The sequence below is a fragment of the Polyodon spathula genome, chromosome 24, assembly GCF_017654505.1.
Source record: "Polyodon spathula isolate WHYD16114869_AA chromosome 24, ASM1765450v1, whole genome shotgun sequence".
In the NCBI taxonomy this organism is placed as follows: Eukaryota; Metazoa; Chordata; class Actinopteri; order Acipenseriformes; family Polyodontidae; genus Polyodon; species Polyodon spathula.
This window is the reverse complement of record NC_054557.1, coordinates 20455406-20475219: the sequence shown is the minus strand read 5'-3', so window position 1 is coordinate 20475219 and position 19814 is coordinate 20455406. Positions and strand designations below refer to the sequence as shown.

At 38.3% G+C, this 19814-nt stretch overlaps 2 protein-coding genes across 7 annotated transcripts in view; both read left to right on the top strand.

Moving 5' to 3' along the window:
• The window catches only part of atat1 (alpha tubulin acetyltransferase 1), a 25512-nt gene extending 21425 nt beyond the window's left edge, over positions 1–4087 (top strand). For 2 of the 4 annotated variants that reach the window (XM_041225847.1, XM_041225846.1), the window contains 3 exons: positions 1154–1257; positions 2377–2542; positions 3321–4087. In XM_041225847.1, the coding sequence (XP_041081781.1) occupies positions 1154–1257; positions 2377–2542; positions 3321–3648 (598 nt within the window). In that variant the 3' untranslated portion in view covers positions 3649–4087. Of the gene's footprint in view, positions 1133–1153; positions 1258–2376; positions 2543–3320 lie in introns of those variants that run through there. The other 2 variants (XM_041225848.1, XM_041225849.1) reach the window with 2 other exon arrangements.
• A 104-nt stretch (positions 4088–4191) lies between these two features.
• Positions 4192–19729, top strand: LOC121298631 (sialoadhesin-like). Of its 3 annotated transcripts, XM_041225766.1 has the most exons (17): positions 4192–4864; positions 5596–5970; positions 6887–7189; positions 7875–8147; positions 8988–9260; positions 9864–10136; positions 10653–10925; positions 11530–11802; positions 12324–12596; positions 13200–13472; positions 14317–14589; positions 14915–15187; positions 15724–15996; positions 16546–16821; positions 17966–18074; positions 18744–18831; positions 19094–19729. In XM_041225766.1, the coding sequence occupies exons 1-16, from the start codon at positions 4825–4827 to the stop codon at positions 18811–18813; spliced, it is 3903 nt and encodes a 1300-aa protein (XP_041081700.1). In that variant the 5' UTR covers positions 4192–4824; the 3' UTR covers positions 18814–18831; positions 19094–19729. The 3 variants fall into 3 exon arrangements, with proteins under 3 accessions (XP_041081700.1, XP_041081702.1, XP_041081701.1); XM_041225768.1 differs by lacking the exons at positions 14915–15187; positions 15724–15996; XM_041225767.1 differs by lacking the exons at positions 17966–18074; positions 19094–19729.
• Positions 19730–19814: the final 85 nt, after the last annotated feature.

The following is a 19814-nucleotide window of genomic DNA, read 5'->3' as shown; positions in this document are numbered from 1 at the left end:
GATTAGTATATTACAGAGGAAATCTCTGTTCAGTTGTCTGTACCCTTCACAAATTCTGCTCCTTGATTAAGCTATGCGCTTTGTTGTTTCTTTCCTATCTTGATACCCCCGTACGTTTTCAGTCGTGAGCCCTTGTTCCCTCTCTTAAATAAATTCTATTCCTACTGGAAATTACCTTGTTGTGTGGTTTATGGTTTAGCTTTTGAATATGTAAATATAAAAACCCTAAACCAGCCAAATTCAAACGAGAGGTTAAACAACGTGAAATGAGTGTGTTTGAACATGTCTTGCAGCGTCGAAATGTGAAACTAGTGTCTTGATTAATTAGGTATAGTGGTTGGCATGAAAGCATATATATAAAAAAAATAAATAAAAAAATTGAAACCTAATCAACTTGTGAAAATGGAGTTGATAATTAGTTTAGTCTCAATTTAAGGCGTGCACACAGTGTGAATGCAGTCATTCTGGTTCTACCATAGAACAAATTAAATTTACATGCAACACAGCATACCAGATACCAGCAATACAACAGTTATGACATCAAGGTCCAGTTATAATATCTAATAGCTGTAGAGCTAAGTGTGTGGAGCCTTATGTAAAAATAATAAAAATAAAACTCCTCCCCCTTGCACTCTGTGCATGATGTTCTCAAAATGGAGAATGGAGGTTTGAGATTGAGTTTAAATTTTATTTTGATATATAAAATATTACAATGTGCTAAGCAGGCATGTGCTAGCCTCTCATGTGTTAAACTTCCTGATGCCTGAAGATTAAAACCCATCTAGGTGCTGCAGCTTTAATTTGCTGACAGAGTAGGTTTGGTGCTGTCAACGTAGCCCAGTTAACATTAGTCCACATTACTACAACCTATTGAAACTTCAATGAACTGGGCCCACGGTGCATTTCCAGAACCCCTTCCCAATACCCTGCCTGTAGTAGCCCACCTCATTGCATTATATTTATTTATATGTTTTTTATTTTTGGTTTATGTTTTGTATATAGTTTCTTTTTTCATCATTCCCCCCTCCCCCTTCTCAATTTTTTTTTTCAATGTTTCTTTGGTCCCTTCCCATTTTCCTCCTCGTTCCTCTATCCCTTCCCCCTCCACTCCTCTGCCCCCTTTCTCTCCTTTCCTTTGTTGTTCCGCTCCCAGCCAACAGGGGATGGTTGCCAGGAGCAACCTCTACAGTCGCTACATGAGCCGTGAAACCAGCGCACCATTGCCACGGAAACCCTTGAGCACGTCCAGGCAGCCAGGTAACATTGTTTACAGTATGTTCTCGACCTCTAGGCGTTTTGTAATGATATTTCTTTCTAGTGTCTGTTATCCTGATTTCATTATGTACATGAGTTTATTCTCCCAGGTCACAGTGTCACTGAGAACTGTAACAGGCAGCCCCCCCCCCCCCACACACCCCCACCCAAAATGAATTTATAAGCAAAAAAGGTACCAGATCTTATAATTAGGGAAGAGGGACAGCATTTTTGTTTCTAGACCTAATGTACTGACCTTGATTTGCAGTAGCTCCCATATATGCTTCATGTTCTCATCTGCTTGTGGATTGGATTTCCGTGCCTTATTGTTGGTGTCAGTAGTTGCATGCCCACCTTTGCCTAGCTGTGTTGTAACATAATCTTCAGGCGCCAGTGGTGGGCCCACTATTCTGATGAACATTAGCTGGTCAAAGCTGTAGTTTTTGCAGTTTGCGTTACAAAATGCTAGTCGTTTTCTTACTCCTAGACCTCGCATCCTAAAATGTAACGTTACAGTATACTTTTGTCAATCAGTTCCTGGAACAGGAAAGGTTTTTTTTTTATTTTTATTGTGCTTGTTATGTATATAAAGTTTTTTTTGCAGCCCAAAACAATTATAATTCTCCCCAGTCAGGCAAAAAGGTACAAGCTCTGGCACAAATGAACCCCTGAGCATGAGGATATATTTTTTGCCACATTGTTTTCTCTGCACTTATCTCTTAAAGAACTAATCATCTCATTGTGATGAAACTTTTTATGTATTCATTTTATTATTCATCTAGCCCATAATAACCTGTATAACCCTGAATGCTGGCGTCTGATTGGTTGGGTTAAAGAAAGCTATATCTTAGAAATCCAGTCCCCCTGAATTTCATTAAACTTTGCGTTTGCATCTGTTTAATCATTTGATGTACTGACTTTGTGCCTTCAGGGTTAGAGAAATATAAACAACGACAAATAGATGTGATTTTATGTGACTTTAAGTTTCTGGTATAACGAAAGAGTACTACTTGTTTAATCTGTTTGTAAAGATTTCTGTTACTATTTCAAGTTTCAGTAGCGTTGATGTCCTTATAATTCATTTTCACTGCCTTTTATAGTGATTTGATTTCATTTCTGCAGGTTTGATTGAAACTAATCAAGAACAGACCCAGACTACACCAGTTAACCCAGGCCAGACCCAGGTAACAGCAGTGAATTCAGACCCAGGGAAGCCTCAGACTGTGCCAGGGAGTGCTAGCCCAGGACAGGAGCAGACTGAGATACGGACTGAAAGGCAAACACAGGGGTGAGTTACAAATGAGAGGTCATCTGCTAGCCCTAGAATCTGTGACCTTAAGTAACCGTCAATTACTTGGAAAGTAAACTATGTCATGTTGTTACTTAGTTTGTGACCAAACAGGAACTTTCACAGTTGAAAGTGAACTGAGATATCGCTTGGTGAGCAGTTTAGAGCACAAACACGGAGCCAAAAAAGGAAAAACTAACGGCAAGATAACTAAACAGATAAAAGATTTATATGCATTGGAGCCATTTTAGGGTCATGTCTTTTGTTTTTATGACCTCTGTGGCAATTAAAATTTGCTAAATTTCAAAATATAAGAACATGCTGACTTTTGCATACTGGCAGTATTGCAATGCAGCACAGCACAACACACGCTCGATATATCACGGGTGTCAAGGGCCGCGATATAGCGAGAGACCCATAGAAAAACAAATAGGGTAACAAGTACTATACAACCACTCCCTCGTTTTATCAGGGTCGTCAGAGTCCAATATAAATCCTCTATGCAACTTGCTTTTTCTCATTTTTCGTCTAAAAAGCAGCACACCGTTTTAATTCGTACAGCGGAGGGGAATTGCTTCTCATCAACTTCAGTCTCCAGTTAATTTCATGAGTCTTCCTCTCCTTTCTCAAATGCACAAACCCGCCGCATTGAAAGAGTCAATTTCTAACATGGGAGGCTTGTTGATAGGGAACTGAAGTAACTGTAACACCTGTAAGTCGCCTGGGATAAAGGTGTCTGCAAAATAAATAATATCTGATGTTTTCCTATTGGTTCCAGGTCCCCTACTATAGCAAAGGTGCCACCACTGATTCTCCCAGCCACCAATCACCAGGACAGATTGACCGAGTCCCCTGACAAAAACCTTGAACCCCAGACCCCTGGAGCGCCCAGGTTAAATGAGCACGATGAGCCAGCAGACCGGGTCACCAAACTCCCACACCATCCTCTTGAGAGGTGCAGGGCCTGGCTGGACATCAGAAAGCCAACAGCTGTCGACACTGGGGTCCCACCCACGGAGCCCAGCTCCTGGACAGTGCTGGGGCTGCCCAATACTGCACAGTGGGTGCGGCGAAAGCAGGAGTTCAGGAGTACACGGCCCTGGTGAGGAACAGGGCTTTCTCAGGGCATTCAGAGAGAGGATACTACTGGGATATATCAATCTGAAACAGGCAAACTCTTTTAAATAGCTGTGTAGTCCCGGAAACACAAAGTTCTGAGTTATTACTGCTGTTTGTGCTACATTTCTTTCCAGAAGGAGAGAGCTGTGAAAATGGGCAGTGAATCTGTGGAGTTTTACAGGAGTTGCTCCTCTCTCAAGTAGGGCTGGACAAAAGGAGCATCTATCACCGTTCTGAGTTTATACTGGGCTTTTACTGCTGGAGCCCACTTTCCAGGACACTGCAGACACCTTTCTGATTTTATAGCTACCAGTGGTCAAAGTAAAAGATGTTTAAGGTACCTGATTGTCTGGGTAAAACTACTGGCAAACTGATGGAAGACAATATCTTGTACATTTCTGAAATAATAAATCATAAATCACTGTGAGGCATGTTATGAATTGTGTGTGTGCGTGTGTGTTTTATTTTTTCCAGTTCTGGGTTTGTATAAGTCGATTTTATAAGAACTACAAATTCACTGAGACAGCTAGGGCTCCTTTTAATTCACTGGGACAATTCAGTTCTCAAGAACTGAGAATGTGTGGTGGAAATCCAAAACAATAGAAAAGATCAACTCTCAGTTCATCCTTTAACATGGTATAAAGAATAACTCAAAGGTATGGGGGCCTCTACTGTACCATGTAAAGAAAAGTGTTCAAGTTCGTCTGGTTCGTTGACAGTGTATGCTTATTACACTGTTTGTCTAAGTCTTTCTATCCCTGAGCAAAACCAACTGTTACAAAATCTGAAATTTTGAGGAATAAAACGACAGCTTGAAGAAACCGAGAGCTACAGCGCTTGACTCCCAGTCATCACCGAGTTTCGATTTGACTTTTCAGTGTTCCCTTTTTCGTTCGGGGCTGAGAAACGTTTACCCCAGGTCTACAGGTTTTCCTCAAGGCTTGTCAATCACTGCTCTGCTTCCTCACCCAGTAAGTCCACGCCTTTGAATCTGCAGTATTTAGAGCCGATGTAAACTAGGTTTGTTAACTTAATTACGTTTGTCTTTATTTCAGGATGTTGGCAGGGCATATCCATATTGTGCATGTAGACATTAACAGATTACCACTGTTTTGCTTGCTTTTTGGTTACTTTATATAAGGTGCAGTAAAAAGCAAGAAAAGATGGATTTTAAACTTCTTGTTCTTTCTGCTTATTTTCAAGGTAATATACATTTTTTTGTATGTTAAATTATTTTAGGAACTAGGTTATTGCTCAAAATGGTTACCTAGGGGGTGTGTGTGTGGTGTGTGTTTTTTTTTTTTTTTTTTTTTTTTTTTTAAATAGACATCAGGTACTTGGTTCCAGATGCCTACCCGTGCCACATAGACTTGTCTGCCTAATGAAAGATAGCAAAATAAAATCACTTTGATGTGCTGAATGGGTGTAATGTGTGATGTATATTATTACATCCACACTGATAACATTGTGTCCAAGTCCGGTCTCCAACTTAACCAAAAGGAAGGAGAGCAACAAAGAGCAACAAGATTGATCCCAGAGCTTAAAGGAATGGGTTGTGAAGACGCATGAGGGAAGAGGGAAGCCTAGAGAAAAGAACAATAAGGGGAACGTAATTCAAGTCTTTAAGCAGTGGAAACAGGAGCGCTGTTGGAAATGAAGTGGAGACAGGCTCTGGGGGTAGGAGACACTTTACACAGAGAGTACTGAGGGTAAGGAATAGGTTACCTAGCCTCATTGTGGATGCGGAATCGTTGGGATCCTTTAAGACCCGACTTGACAAAGGTTTTTAGACCAATCAAGTTCTAGTAGGAACCAGACGATTGCTGGAGTTCTTATGTACTTTATATTCTTCATGCTACAATTTATGGTAATGAAACTTCACCAAAGGAAGCAAAAATGAAAAAAGATACAGTGTGTGTGTGTTGTTTCTCCAGTGTTTTACAGGACCATTGACTGTAACTACTGGATCGCAGAAATACCCAGAAAAATCAGTGCAGTGAAGGGGTCATGCGTGAATATCCCCTGTCACTTTGACTACCCTGGCCCCAGGCACCCTGCAAGAGATTTTGTTGGAATCTGGTACCATGGTTACTTCACCGCCATGGTTTACAACAGCAAAGACATCAATCTGGCCAATTCCAAGTTCAGGCACCGCACAAAACTGACTGGCTCGCTTGAAAGCAATAACTGCTCCCTCCAAATCATTAAACTAACTCCTGAAGACTCGCTCACATACATGTTCCGAGTAGAGATCAAGGACACTCAGAAGTATACTTACACACAGGTGACTTCTCAGCTGATAGTTTCAGGTAAGTGATTTGGAACAGCTTTAATTGTCCAGCGAACTCTTTCTTGGTGTTCACCTTAGTTCATCATATATACTGTAGGGCTGTCCTGTGAAGTTTGTGCTTACAGGCTGTCAACGATTTTGATCTCCAGAACATGTGCACTTGAAATGGGAAAAGGTTAATATCAGACCAGTTCTAAACATGTATTGTACATGTCTGTTACTAAGGGGGAAAAAAATGTGTTTAATGTTTCAAAATACTGGCAAAAATAAATAAAATAAACACAATTTCTTATGCTGACATTGCTTGGATAACGTTTGCAATATTGATTTGAAAATTCCAACTTCTTTCAGACACACGTTGTTGTATAGCATATCATGTAGGATGCATAGATATAATAATACTGAATGGAAATACCGCTTGCATTTATTTGGTGAAATGAAAAACATTACTGTAGAAGAGACCTCAAATGTTCACTCTACAGCTGCCCAAAGAGATAGACTTCCCCTAAACCTTATGGAAAGCGACACTGAAAACAAAAAGTGATAAAAAAAAAAAAAAATAATAAAAGCATTGCAAAAAAAAAAAAAGTGGTCATATTTAAGGCATATGAATTAGTCAAAGGATTTTTGTAAAACATAATACGGATTAGGAATACTCCTAAGTGATGAAATCAAAACAACAACGGTACATGGGGTTATGTGTCAAAGGACTCCAAATGGGACCTCAACATGAAATTGTTCACCCTACCTGTAGGTGTTAATAATAAAATAATAAAAGCATTGCAAAAAAAAAAAAAGTGCATATTTAAGGCATATGAATTAGTCAAAGGCTCATTAAATATAATCTCTTTAGGAATGATCCTAGTACTTTGAAATCAAAAGTTGCTTAACAATGTGTGCTTGTTTACTCAACTGCTTTTATTTCTGTTTTTCAGAGACTCCAGAGAAACCTCAAATGAATTGTCCGCTGACCCTAACTGAAGGTGTTAGTGTACCTATAGTCTGTACCATAAAATACACCTGTGTCAAAACCCCCCCTCAACTAATGTGGAGTTACAGTAAGGGCTCTATCAACACCATACACGAGCCAATGCTGGGCGGGGTGTGGGAAGTGAAATCAGTCCTCACCTTCATTCCTGCGTCCAAGGATCACTCCCAGATTCTTCAGTGTCGAGCTCTCTATTCGGATATCAATGATTTAATATCGCCAGGACCCAGCTGCAAGCTTAATGTGCAATGTAAGTGTTACATTTCCCAATGGGATGAACTGTAGTAAACCAGAGTCAAAACAGAACAGCAGCTGTAAGTGTAGGGGGTCAACAAAGGCTAAACAAAGTTGTTCCGCTCAACCAACCCTGACGCTGGAGGAAGGAACTGATAAACTGGGGCGCATTTCATCTTCCTTATGTTCTATATCTGGAACAACTTTATAGCTTGCACTCGGTAAAGTTCAGCTTCACACACATGCAGTTAGGTAGGCTATAGAAGAACACTGACGCTACGGCCACCCACAAAGCTCTTGCTGTGTTGGGCACTTTTACTCTAGCAAAACGGAATTATTCAAGTTTTGTAATGCACTCAGTCATTACAAAGACAGCGTTCTGTCTGCAAACCCCGCATTTCTACCTTTTAGTTCTTGTTTTTATTTTGTGAATTGTATCTACAGGAGTATTTTTTATAGCGGTGATTTGTTGAGTGACGTTCACTCCTTCAATCCCATATGGCTGCCTTTGAACCATTGTGATTTGATTCATGTACAGTCTCAAATCAAGTAATGAAGGTTTCACTGTATTATCATACTGTACAATGTCAATTTGAAGATGTCAGACTTTATCTGTTCATAATTCTTCCATTGTAATGTAGCCTTGCATATGTCAGTGAAATCATATTTTAGATTCTATATCTTTTTTGTTTTTCAATCAGATGCCCCCCAAAATCTTTCCATTCTTCTCAGAGGGTCTGCTGGTGGTATAAAAGAAGGAGGTCATGTTTCTCTGAGCTGTGTCAGTGACAGCAACCCTCCAGCTTTCACGTACAGTTGGTACAGAGTTATAAACAAGGACAATATACGTTTACAGGCAAAAACCATGGATATTACAGTGATGAATGTGACTAGTGAGGCGAGCGAATATTACTGCTCGGCACAAAATGATGTGGGAATTGGAACGTCTAAACCCATCCACTTGGTGGTTCAGTGTAAGTGTCAAATTGTCTTTTGCTTTACAGACACAACAAAGATCCCTGCACATATCAGTTCTAAACAAAAACTTCAAATATTTATCTTTCCCAATATGTTATTTTAATTAGATATACAAAAACTGCACCTGTTGTATGTCTCAAGTGCCATTAAGTTAAGTGACTGTCTAAGGGATTTAGTTAAAACCAATCTCCTAATGTTGGGAATACCTTAAGTTTCCTTCAAGTAAATGTCCGAACCCCTTCTCTCGCCAAGGTCTTCATGGGTTGTTGCTATTCCTTTCAAGTTTCATATCAGTACAACAAATAATCCCAGAGACACAGCGATAACAAATCCACCAATCAATATGACAGATTGTTGTTCATCACATAAAACACAATTCTTAGATTGGTGGTTGCTGATATACAGTAGTTTTCCCCCTATATCTACTGCTTTGCTCCTGTTGTGCAGTGTCCCTTTAGCAATTCTGCAGGTGGATTAAAAACTGTGTTTCCAGATCTCCAGGACAATCTGTTGTATTGACTCTAAACCTGAAATGTATAACAGCAATCTAGTTGTGATTTCTTAGTTTTTTTTTTGTTTGAGTGACCTTGACTTAAATCCATTATGGCTGCCTGGTTGGCATCTTGATTTGACTCATTTGCCATCCCCATCCAATCGCTCAGAAGTTTGCTGCAGTATCATCCTGTCCTTTTGAAGGATTTAAGGATTCCAAACCATATGTGTTTACAGTTCGTTCACGGGAAATTAACCCTTCAAATGTGATTTTTGGTGTCAAAGTGAAAAGAATATCTTACTATCTAACATGTATTATTATGTGTTTTTGTTTTTTTTATCAGATGCCCCCCGACATCTTTCTGTTGTTGTCAGTGGGTCTGCTAGTGGTATAAAAGAAGGAGGTCATGTTTCTCTGAGCTGTGTCAGTGACAGCAACCCTCCAGCTTTCACTTACAGTTGGTACAGAGTTATAAACAAGGACAATATACGGTTAATGGCAGAAACCATGGATATTACATTGATGAATGTGACTAGAGAGGAGAGCGAGTATTACTGCTCTGCACAAAATGATGTGGGAATTGGAACATCTAAACCCATCCACTTGGCTATACAATGTGAGTGTGAATTGCCTTTTCCGTGTTTGTTGTGCCAGGGTTCTTTTGCCCATAAAGCAAAGAGACTTGCACATATTTATTGTAAAGAAAAAGCAGTTCTTATACCACGTGTGGCAGGGTAAATGAACGCTCCCATGGTAGAGCTCTGTACTCTTGACAATAGAAGAACTGAGCAACAGCTGTGATTTTGACCCTTAAAAGAATGGCAGAGCAGAGGAACCCTGTTTTGCCAGCAGCCATCTTTGCGAGGGAAAAGTCAGGTTCAGTTCTTCACTTTCAGTCCCTGAATTCAGCCATCTTGGTAAGGGCACAGCAGGCTGATGGTAAGGTGGTTTGGCAGTGCTGTACTTATTTTAGTATATAATTTTTATTGCCACAATCCAATATGGCTTCCTTTGAACCATGTCAATATCATTAATTTACAGTCTCGAATCAACTGATGAAAGTTTCACTGCAGTACAATGTTAATTTAAAGATGTCAAACTGTCTGTTCATAATTCATCCATTTTAATGAAACCTGACATATATCATGTTTGCTGTCGCAGTAAAAAAAAAACAAATATATTTTAGATTGAAATATATATATATATTTTTCTTAATCAGATGCCCCAAAAAACGTTTCCGTTCTTGTCAGAGGGTCTGCTCATGTTGTAAAGGAAGGAGATGATGTCTCTCTGAGCTGTGTCAGTGACAGCAACCCTCCAGCTTTCACATACAGCTGGCACAGAGTTACGAGCAATGAAACTATACAGTTACAGGCAGAAGCCATGGACATTACAGTGGAGAACGTGACCAGTGATGGCAACCAGTATTACTGCTCTGCACATAATGATGTTGGAATTGGAACCTCTAAACCACTACACTTGATGGTTCAGTGTAAGTGTCAAATTGTCTTTTGCTTTATAGACACAACAAAGAATCCTGACACAACAAAGAGCCCTGCACATATCTGTTCTAAACAAAAACTTCAAGCATTCATGCTCTGCAATATTTTTTATAATTTGATGTGAAAAAACTGCATGAACAAAGAAAGAAAGAAAATGTGCCATTAAGCTAAGTGATTGTCTAAGTGTTGTATTGACTTCAAACCTGAAATGTATAACAGCAATATATTTGTGATATAATTATTCTTTTTTTTTTTTTTTTTGAGTGACCTTCACTTAGATCCATTATGGCTGCCTGGTTGGCATCTTGATTTGTATCATTTGCAATCCCCATCCAATCGCTCAGAAGTTTGCTGCAGTATCATCCTGTCCTTTGCAGGATTTAAGGATTCCAAACCATATGTGTTTACAGTTCATTCACAGGAAATTAACCCTTCAAATGTGATTTTTCGTGTCAAAGTGAAAATAATATCTTACTATCTAACATGTATTTTTTTTTTCTTATCAGATGCCCCCAGACATCTTTCTGTTGTTGTCAGAGCGTCTCCTAGTGGTATAAAAGAAGGAGGTCATGTTTCTCTGAGCTGTGTCAGTGACAGCAACCCTCCAGCTTTCACTTACAGTTGGTACAGAGTTATAAACAAGGACAATATACGGTTAATGGCAGAAACCATGGATATTACATTGATGAATGTGACTAGAGAGGAGAGCGAGTATTACTGCTCTGCACAAAATGATGTGGGAATTGGAACATCTAAACCCATCCACTTGGCTATACAATGTGAGTGTGAATTGCCTTTTCCATGTTTGTTGTGCCAGGGTTCTTTTGCCCATAAAGCAAAGAGACTTGCACATATTTATTGTAAAGAAAAAGCAGTTCTTATACCACGTGTGGCAGGGTAAATGAACGCTCCCATGGTAGAGCTCTGTACTCTTGACAATAGAAGAACTGAGCAACAGCTGTGATTTTGACCCTTAAAAAAAATGGCAGAGCAGAGGAACCCTGTTTTGCCAGCAGCCATCTTTGCGAGGGAAAAGTCAGGTTCAGTTCTTCACTTTCAGTCCCTGAATTCAGCCATCTTGGTAAGGGCACAGCAGGCTGATGGTAAGGTGGTTTGGCAGTGCTGTACTTATTTTAGTATATAATTTTTATTGCCACAATCCAATATGGCTTCCTTTGAACCATGTCAATATCATTAATTTACAGTCTCGAATCAACTGATGAAAGTTTCACTGCAGTACAATGTTAATTTAAAGATGTCAAACTGTCTGTTCATAATTCATCCATTTTAATGAAACCCGACATATATCATGTTTGCTGTCGCAGTAAAAAAAAAACAAATATATTTTAGATTGAAATATATATATATATTTTTTTCAATCAGATGCCCCAAAAAACGTTTCCGTTCTTGTCAGAGGGTCTGCTCATGGTGTAAAGGAAGGAGATGATGTCTCTCTGAGCTGTGTCAGTGACAGCAACCCTCCAGCTTTCACATACAGCTGGCACAGAGTTACGAGCAATGAAACTATACAGTTACAGGCAGAAGCCATGGACATTACAGTGGAGAACGTGACCAGTGATGGCAACCAGTATTACTGCTCTGCACATAATGATGTTGGAATTGGAACCTCTAAACCACTACACTTGATGGTTCAGTGTAAGTGTCAAATTGTCTTTTGCTTTATAGACACAACAAAGAATCCTGACACAACAAAGAGCCCTGCACATATCTGTTCTAAACAAAAACTTCAAGCATTCATGCTCTGCAATATTTTTTATAATTTGATGTGAAAAAACTGCATGAACAAAGAAAGAAAGAAAATGTGCCATTAAGCTAAGTGATTGTCTAAGTGTTGTATTGACTTCAAACCTGAAATGTATAACAGCAATATATTTGTGATATAATTATTCTTTTTTTTTTTTTTTTTTTTTTTAGTGACCTTCACTTAGATCCATTATGGCTGCCTGGTTGGCATCTTGATTTGAATCTTTTGCAATCCCCATCCAATCGCTCAGAAGTTTGCTGCAGTATCATCCTGTCCTTTGCAGGATTTAAGGATTCCAAACCATATGTGTTTACAGTTCGTTCACAGGGAATTAACCCTTCAAATGTGATTTTTGGTGTCCAAGTGAAAATAATATCTTAGTATCTAACATGTATTTTTTATTTCTTATCAGATGCCCCCAGACATCTTTCTGTTGTTGTCAGAGCGTCTCCTAGTGGTATAAAAGAAGGAGGTCATGTTTCTCTGAGCTGTGTCAGTGACAGCAACCCTCCAGCTTTCACTTACAGTTGGTACAGAGTTATAAACAAGGACAATATACGGTTAATGGCAGAAACCATGGATATTACATTGATGAATGTGACTAGAGAGGAGAGCGAGTATTACTGCTCTGCACAAAATGATGTGGGAATTGGAACATCTAAACCCATCCACTTGGCTATACAATGTGAGTGTGAATTGCCTTTTCCGTGTTTGTTGTGCCAGGGTTCTTTTGCCCATAAAGCAAAGAGACTTGCACATATTTATTGTAAAGAAAAAGCAGTTCTTATACCACGTGTGGCAGGGTAAATGAACGCTCCCATGGTAGAGCTCTGTACTCTTGACAATAGAAGAACTGAGCAACAGCTGTGATTTTGACCCTTAAAAGAATGGCAGAGCAGAGGAACCCTGTTTTGCCAGCAGCCATCTTTGCGAGGGAAAAGTCAGGTTCAGTTCTTCACTTTCAGTCCCTGAATTCAGCCATCTTGGTAAGGGCACAGCAGGCTGATGGTAAGGTGGTTTGGCAGTGCTGTACTTATTTTAGTATATAATTTTTATTGCCACAATCCAATATGGCTTCCTTTGAACCATGTCAATATCATTAATTTACAGTCTCGAGTCAACTGATGAAAGTTTCACTGCAGTACAATGTTAATTTAAAGATGTCAAACTGTCTGTTCATAATTCATCCATTTTAATGAAACCCGACATATATCATGTTTGCTGTCGCAGTAAAAAAAAAATATATATATTTTAGATTGAAATATATATATATTTTTTTTTCAATCAGATGCCCCAAAAAATGTTTCCGTTCTTGTCAGAGGGTCTGCTCATGGTGTAAAGGAAGGAGATGATGTCTCTCTGAGCTGTGTCAGTGACAGCAACCCTCCAGCTTTCACATACAGCTGGCACAGAGTTACGAGCAATGAAACTATACAGTTACAGGCAGAAGCCATGGACATTACAGTGGAGAACGTGACCAGTGATGGCAACCAGTATTACTGCTCTGCACATAATGATGTTGGAATTGGAACCTCTAAACCACTACCCTTGATGGTTCAGTGTAAGTGTCAAATTGTCTTTTGCTTTATAGACACAACAAAGAATCCTGACACAACAAAGAGCCCTGCACATATCTGTTCTAAACAAAAACTTCAAATATTTATCCTTCCCAATATGTTATTTTAATTAGGTATACAAAAACTGCACCTGTTGTATGAACTGAGTGCCATTAAGTTAAGTGACCATCTAAGGGTTTTAGTTAAAACCAATCTCCTAATGTTGGGAGTACCTTAAGTTTCCTTCAAGTAAATGTCCAAACCCCTTCTCTCGCCAAGGTCTTCATGGGTTGTTGCTATTCCTTCCAAGTTTCATATCAGTACAACAAATAATCCCAGAGACACAGCGATAACAAATCCACCAATCAATATGACAGATTGTTGTTCATCACATAAAACACAATTCTTAGATTGGTGGTTGCTGATATACAGTAGTTTTCCCCCTATATCTACTGCTTTGCTCCTGTTGTGCAGTGTCCCTTTGGATTTAAAAACTGTGTTTCCAGATCTCCAGGACAATCTGTTGTATTGACTCTAAACCTGAAATGTATAACAGCAATCTAGTTGTGATTTCTTTGTTTTTTTTTTTTTGGAGTGACCTTGACTTAAATCCATTATGGCTGCCTGGTTGGCATCTTGATTTGACTCATTTGCAATCCCCATCCAATCGCTCAGAAGTTTGCTGCAGTATCATCCTGTCCTTTTGAAGGATTTAAGGATTCCAAACCATATGTGTTTACAGTTCATTCACGGGAAATTAACCCTTCAAATGTGATTTTTGGTGTCAAAGTGAAAAGAATATCTTACTATCTAACATGTATTATTATTTGTTTTTGTTTTTTTTATCAGATGCCCCCCGACATCTTTCTGTTGTTGTCAGTGGGTCTGCTAGTGGTATAAAAGAAGGAGGTCATGTTTCTCTGAGCTGTGTCAGTGACAGCAACCCTCCAGCTTTCACTTACAGTTGGTACAGAGTTATAAACAACGACAACATACGGTTAATGGCAGAAACCATGGATATTACAGTGGAGAATGTGACTAGTGAGGAGAGCGAGTATTACTGCTCTGCACAAAATGATGTGGGAATTGGAACGTCTAAACCCATCCACTTGGCTATACAATGTGAGTGTCAGATTTTTCTTTGTTTTTTGTGCAACGGTTCCTTTGCCCATAATATCTATTTCAAATAGAATGCGGTTCTTGGAACACAATTGAGAAATTAAACTGTTTAAAAAAATAAAAAAATAAAAATACATTAGGCTGTTTTATTAAAAATATGATTATTATGCAATCCAGTCTTTCACTGTAGTATCACACTGCACAGTAAAATGTACTTAAGAACTTTAAACTTTATCATATATCTCTTGCATATGTAACAGCCAGGGTCAACGTTGAAATAATAATAACATTTAACAAGCTAACCTGTATATGTGCATTTTTCAACTAGATGCCCCCAGAAATCTTTCTGTTATTGTGAGATGGTCCTCGGGTGGTATAAAAGAAGGAGATCGTGTTTCTCTGAGCTGTGTCAGTGACAGCAACCCCCCAACCTTCAAATACAGCTGGTACAGAGTTATGAGCAATGAATCTGTGCTGCTACATGAAGAAACCATGGACATCACAGTGGAGAACATGACTAGTGAAGGGGTGCTGTATTACTGCTCCGCGCATAATGATGTGGGGTTTGGAACCTCTACTCCCATACACTTGGGTGACCAGTGTAAGTATAACATGTATTAATGCTGGAAAGACAGATAACCCTGTCCATATCCCATCTAGACAGATGAGTAGTCAATCGCATTTCTGATAGTCAGAAACAATTAGAATGCCTGAGGCGGTGAAAATTGATTCTTCAAAGCAGATTTCAAATAAGCATGAAATGTGGACCTATAGGTTTTTTTTTTTTTTATTTCTGTATTGTAATATGTAATATTACATGTATAAGACAATGTATTGAATAGAAATTCCCTGTGGGTTGTTGATATACAGTTCAATTTTTATAACACATAACCCTGGAGATTAAGAAATAACGAATATACCAATCACAATTAAAACAGGAAAACCATTTATTTTCCAAAGTTTTATATTGGTTATTACAGATTGTGCTTTTTTTACCCCCTACCCTATGGTAGTTTTTGTTGTGTCGAGTTGAAACTAAGAATGCCTAATGGGTGGGTGACTTTTATCTTAAGACCTATGCATCTGCAGTTTTAACATACTCATGTTTTTATTTATTTATTTATTTTTTCTTATCAGATGCCCCAAGAAATGTTTCCGTTCTTCTCAGAGGGTCTGCTGGTGGTATAAAAGAAGGCGATCGTGTTTCTCTGAGCTGTGTCAGTGACAGCAACCCCCCAGCTTTCACATACAGTTGGTACAGAGTTATAAACAAGGACAATATACGGTTAATGGCAGAAACCATGGATATTACAGTGATGAATGTGACTAGAGAGGAGAGCGAGTATTACTGCTCTGCACAAAATGATGTGGGAATTGGAACGTCCAAACCCATCCACTTGGCTATACAATGTGAGTGCCAGTTTTCTTTTTTCACCTTTTTTAAAGGTGTTTAAAGGTTTAGATTATAGGACATGGATAACCAGGTAATTACCGTCTTACAATGTGAGAATAACATCTTTACTTGGTTGCTTTACTTGGCAATGTTCGATGGTTTTTCACATATTCCTATCGTCAAGCTGAAGATCTTCTGCGTGAAAACTGCTGATTTAATGTTACGTTAGCATACTGAATTACATACTGCTTTGTTGTTTTCCATATACTTTTTGATTACATGATGATAAATAAATGATCTAAATTATGTTTTATTTAGGGGGGAAAAAAACCAATGGTCTCAATCCTGCAATTCTAGGTGATGCAAAAACTTTTTTTTTGCCAGAGCTGTACACACTGTGGCTGTACACAGGATCCATTTCTTGTATTCCAAATTACTCCGAGACAAGTGGACTATATCTTTTCAGCGATACTAAGGATGATTTGCGAAATGCCTCTAATCCAGTCATTCTGAACATGTGTCATGTGATGTGGTAATATTACAGAAATGTGTATTTTCTCCTGCAGACAAGCCTGCAATCTTGCTACAGTCTTCCTGTGTGATTGGTCCCGAAGGGGTGACTTGCCATTGCATTGCAGAGTCAAACCCTCCAGCTAATATAACATGGGAGAGACCAGAAAATGAAGACCAACTCGCTCACAATTCTCAGCTGTCCTCACTCATCCGAGGTCATCGAGTTACCAGTACTCTGCAGCGAGTCACAGTTACCCGTGGAGAAATCTCTTGCCTGGCCACTAACAAACTAGGCAGTGCCTACCGTAACTTTTCATTGCAAAAGCCTGGTAAGAAATTGATTCAAACTTTCACGATCATTTCACCTGGGGAGGGAAATCATCCCAACCCCATTCAGAGTCATTTAAATATGTATTTCTTTACAGATGAAGTTCCTACAATGGCTGTCAATAATTGTACAATATTATTTTAAATAATGCTTTTATAGTTTGATTAAATACACTTATCTACTGTACGGCTGTGGCCGAAAGTTTTGCATCATTCTTTTCTGCAATTTTTCCGATTTTTAAAGTCTGTTTTTCTTTCTTTTTAAAAAATGTTATGCATTCCATTTCCTTGTTTCTTAATTCTGTGATCCGTGATGTTTTTTTTGGTTTTTATGTTTTGGTTTGTTTTATTGTGAAAGCGCTTTGGGATACTGTATTGTAGTAAAATTGGCACAAGTGCTAATATTGTCATATTTTTTATATTTTAGTTTTTATTTGCGACCTGCAGTTGCATGCTCTTTTTTTTATCGGTTTAGTGTGCAGCAATAATATTTCTTCGATTGGATGTGTGCTCTTCGTGTGTAGGCTGTACTTGGGTAATTCTGAAAGAAATGAGAGAGTTTGCCAGCTGTGTCAAAGGATATCTATCAGTGTGCCATTTTGAGAGATGTCCTGCTGTGTTTTTCTATTTTGTGAAATATCTTTGTCCTGACTATTTTGTAAGTATTTTACATGCAGTAATGTCAATGCCATGAAATAATGCACCTCGTATACTTATTATAAATAATACAGTATTGCCCTGCGTAGACACGATTGACTTTAATCACTGCGTTAGCGATTGCATTCATTTGATAAGAACAGAACCCATTGAATTACATGCCGCTGTATAGTTTTCCCCGTACAATTAACCAAAAAACTGACATTTTGAAATCTAACTTGAAATACTAGTGCACTAGTATGTCTTCTGGTAGACTTTTTTTTTGTGATATCATTTTGTAGTTTCTTTGATTACATGGTGTTAATTAAACTAAGTTATGTATGTCTCAATCCTAAAATTCTTGGTGGTGCATCATTGTTGGCCATAGATGCATGTCCTCAGTGAGCCATTGTTGGTTTATATATCCAGGAAACACTTCTGGTGTAGGGCTTTATGAGATGTGACTTTTGAAAAAATAGCACTTACTGTTTGTTATAATTCCTCTGGCAGATCGCCACACAAATGGGTTGATAATTGTCCCTGCTGTTCTCTTTGGAGTTGTTGTCGTCCTAGTTACTGTAGTGATTTACCGCCGTAAAACAAGAACGGCTCTTCTCGTGTGAGTACCTGTTTTATTCAGGGTTTACTTTTTTAAAGGGAGAAGATACAAAGTTAGTTAGCTTTTTGTATTTTCCATTGAAGGGGTTTGGTATTTTAAGTAGAACTTCATGATAACACCAATAAGCAAACATAACAGTGGAACTTGGAACGGAAGAACCTGTCCATTCTCCCTACATAATATACAGTAATGTGCAAATGTATTAGAACACCCCATTGCTTCTGTAGTCTCGATTTTGTTGTGCTTATGAAATCAAACCACTGTGACTGAAAATCTTGGAAAGTTGTCACAATAGACAAATTAGTTATTTGTCTAATTTAGTTGATGACCTTAACAGGCCACACATGCAGTTAATTTATATGACAAAAAAAAAAAAAACCTGCATGTTTTCAAAAGATAACTAGAGACTGTCTTGCTCCTTCCTTCCCCCAGAAGTGTAACCTGACAGTGACAGCCCTGCTCAGAATGGTGCGCACAGCACCAGGGTAAAGAACGTTGTCTGGCAAAATACGAAAAATACCCATTCCTCATTACCTAGAAACATTTTACTATGAAATGTGGAACAGTTGTGTACATAGGTAACAGGTGGCCACCCTACTCCAAACATAATTTTAAATGATCAAATTTGAAATATTCTTCTTCTTCTTCTTCTTCTTCTTATTTTATCAGGGTAAATGAAGAAAACAAAGACAACGATACCAACGTCGGCGTTGATGACATGATTCTGAAAAACATGTAGAAGTTTTAGGAATAGCAGGTAGGTGCTATTGTTGGTTAGTCATTTGGCTTGGCTATTGAAATCCAACACAGATGGAGCTGTTTTTCCTCTTGCTAATTTAGCAACACGCAAATTCTGGCAAGGTGATAAGTTTATACAAGGCATGTGTAATTTCTGGCATGTTTTTTTGCCTTCAAGTACATGTAAAGAAATGTTTTCTTGGATATTCGGATGACTGTTCCAGCACTATGTACAACAACTCGAATCAAATATTGTTTTTTTTTTCTTTTCTTTTGATCAGAGCCAGACAATAACCCACTACTGGAGAAAAGAAGATCTTTGGCAAACTTTATTTTGTATACCATCATTGTAATTATTTTCTGTTAATAATCCTAATAGTACATTTAGGAGTTTTTCTTTGTGTGTGGTTTATTCTATAACTGCAGAAAAGCATATCTGCGTTAGTCAGGATAAAAAACACGGTCCTAAATCTTTTATGCATGTAGTATATATATTTTTGCACAATTGTACCATCTGATTCAAATAAAGTTATTAAATAGTGTTGCTAATAACTTTGATCTGTCCTGTGTAATGCTAGCAAATTCTGTGCACATTCCTCTATCCAAATCTAATATTCTCACAATATGTATTATTGGACATTTTTGATGAATATTTTTAATAAACTTATAAAGCTTAGAAAGATTATGACTAACATGGTTTCTAACAAATGCCTTATATTTAATAACTTTGATATTGCTTTGTTTTAAATAATACATGTGACAATTGTGTAACATTTTCAGAGTGTACACTTATCAGAGAGGAGTTTCACATCTTGGTACATTTCGCATCATCATTATGCTCCATTTCACTCATGAAATACAATCCCCAATGAACCTAGTCTCCACCTTCTTACTATCCTTACTTGTATGGGTCTGAAGATGGACCCTTTTTTAAAGGAATGAGATTCACCGTGATGTCTTTAAGGAAGTGTGCAGGTTTGCAGCCTCCTGATTTGCTTCTGC

Bases quoted from the DNA above. Each gene is read 5' to 3' on its own strand.
- LOC121298631 (XM_041225766.1), top strand. From the start codon at position 4,825: ATGGATTTTAAACTTCTTGTTCTTTCTGCTTATTTTCAAG. The intron at 5,971-6,886 runs GTAAGTGATTTG...TCTGTTTTTCAG, and splicing joins TTCTCAGCTGATAGTTTCAG to AGACTCCAGAGAAACCTCAA. The intron at 18,075-18,743 runs GTGAGTACCTGT...TTATTTTATCAG, and splicing joins ACAAGAACGGCTCTTCTCGT to GGTAAATGAAGAAAACAAAG.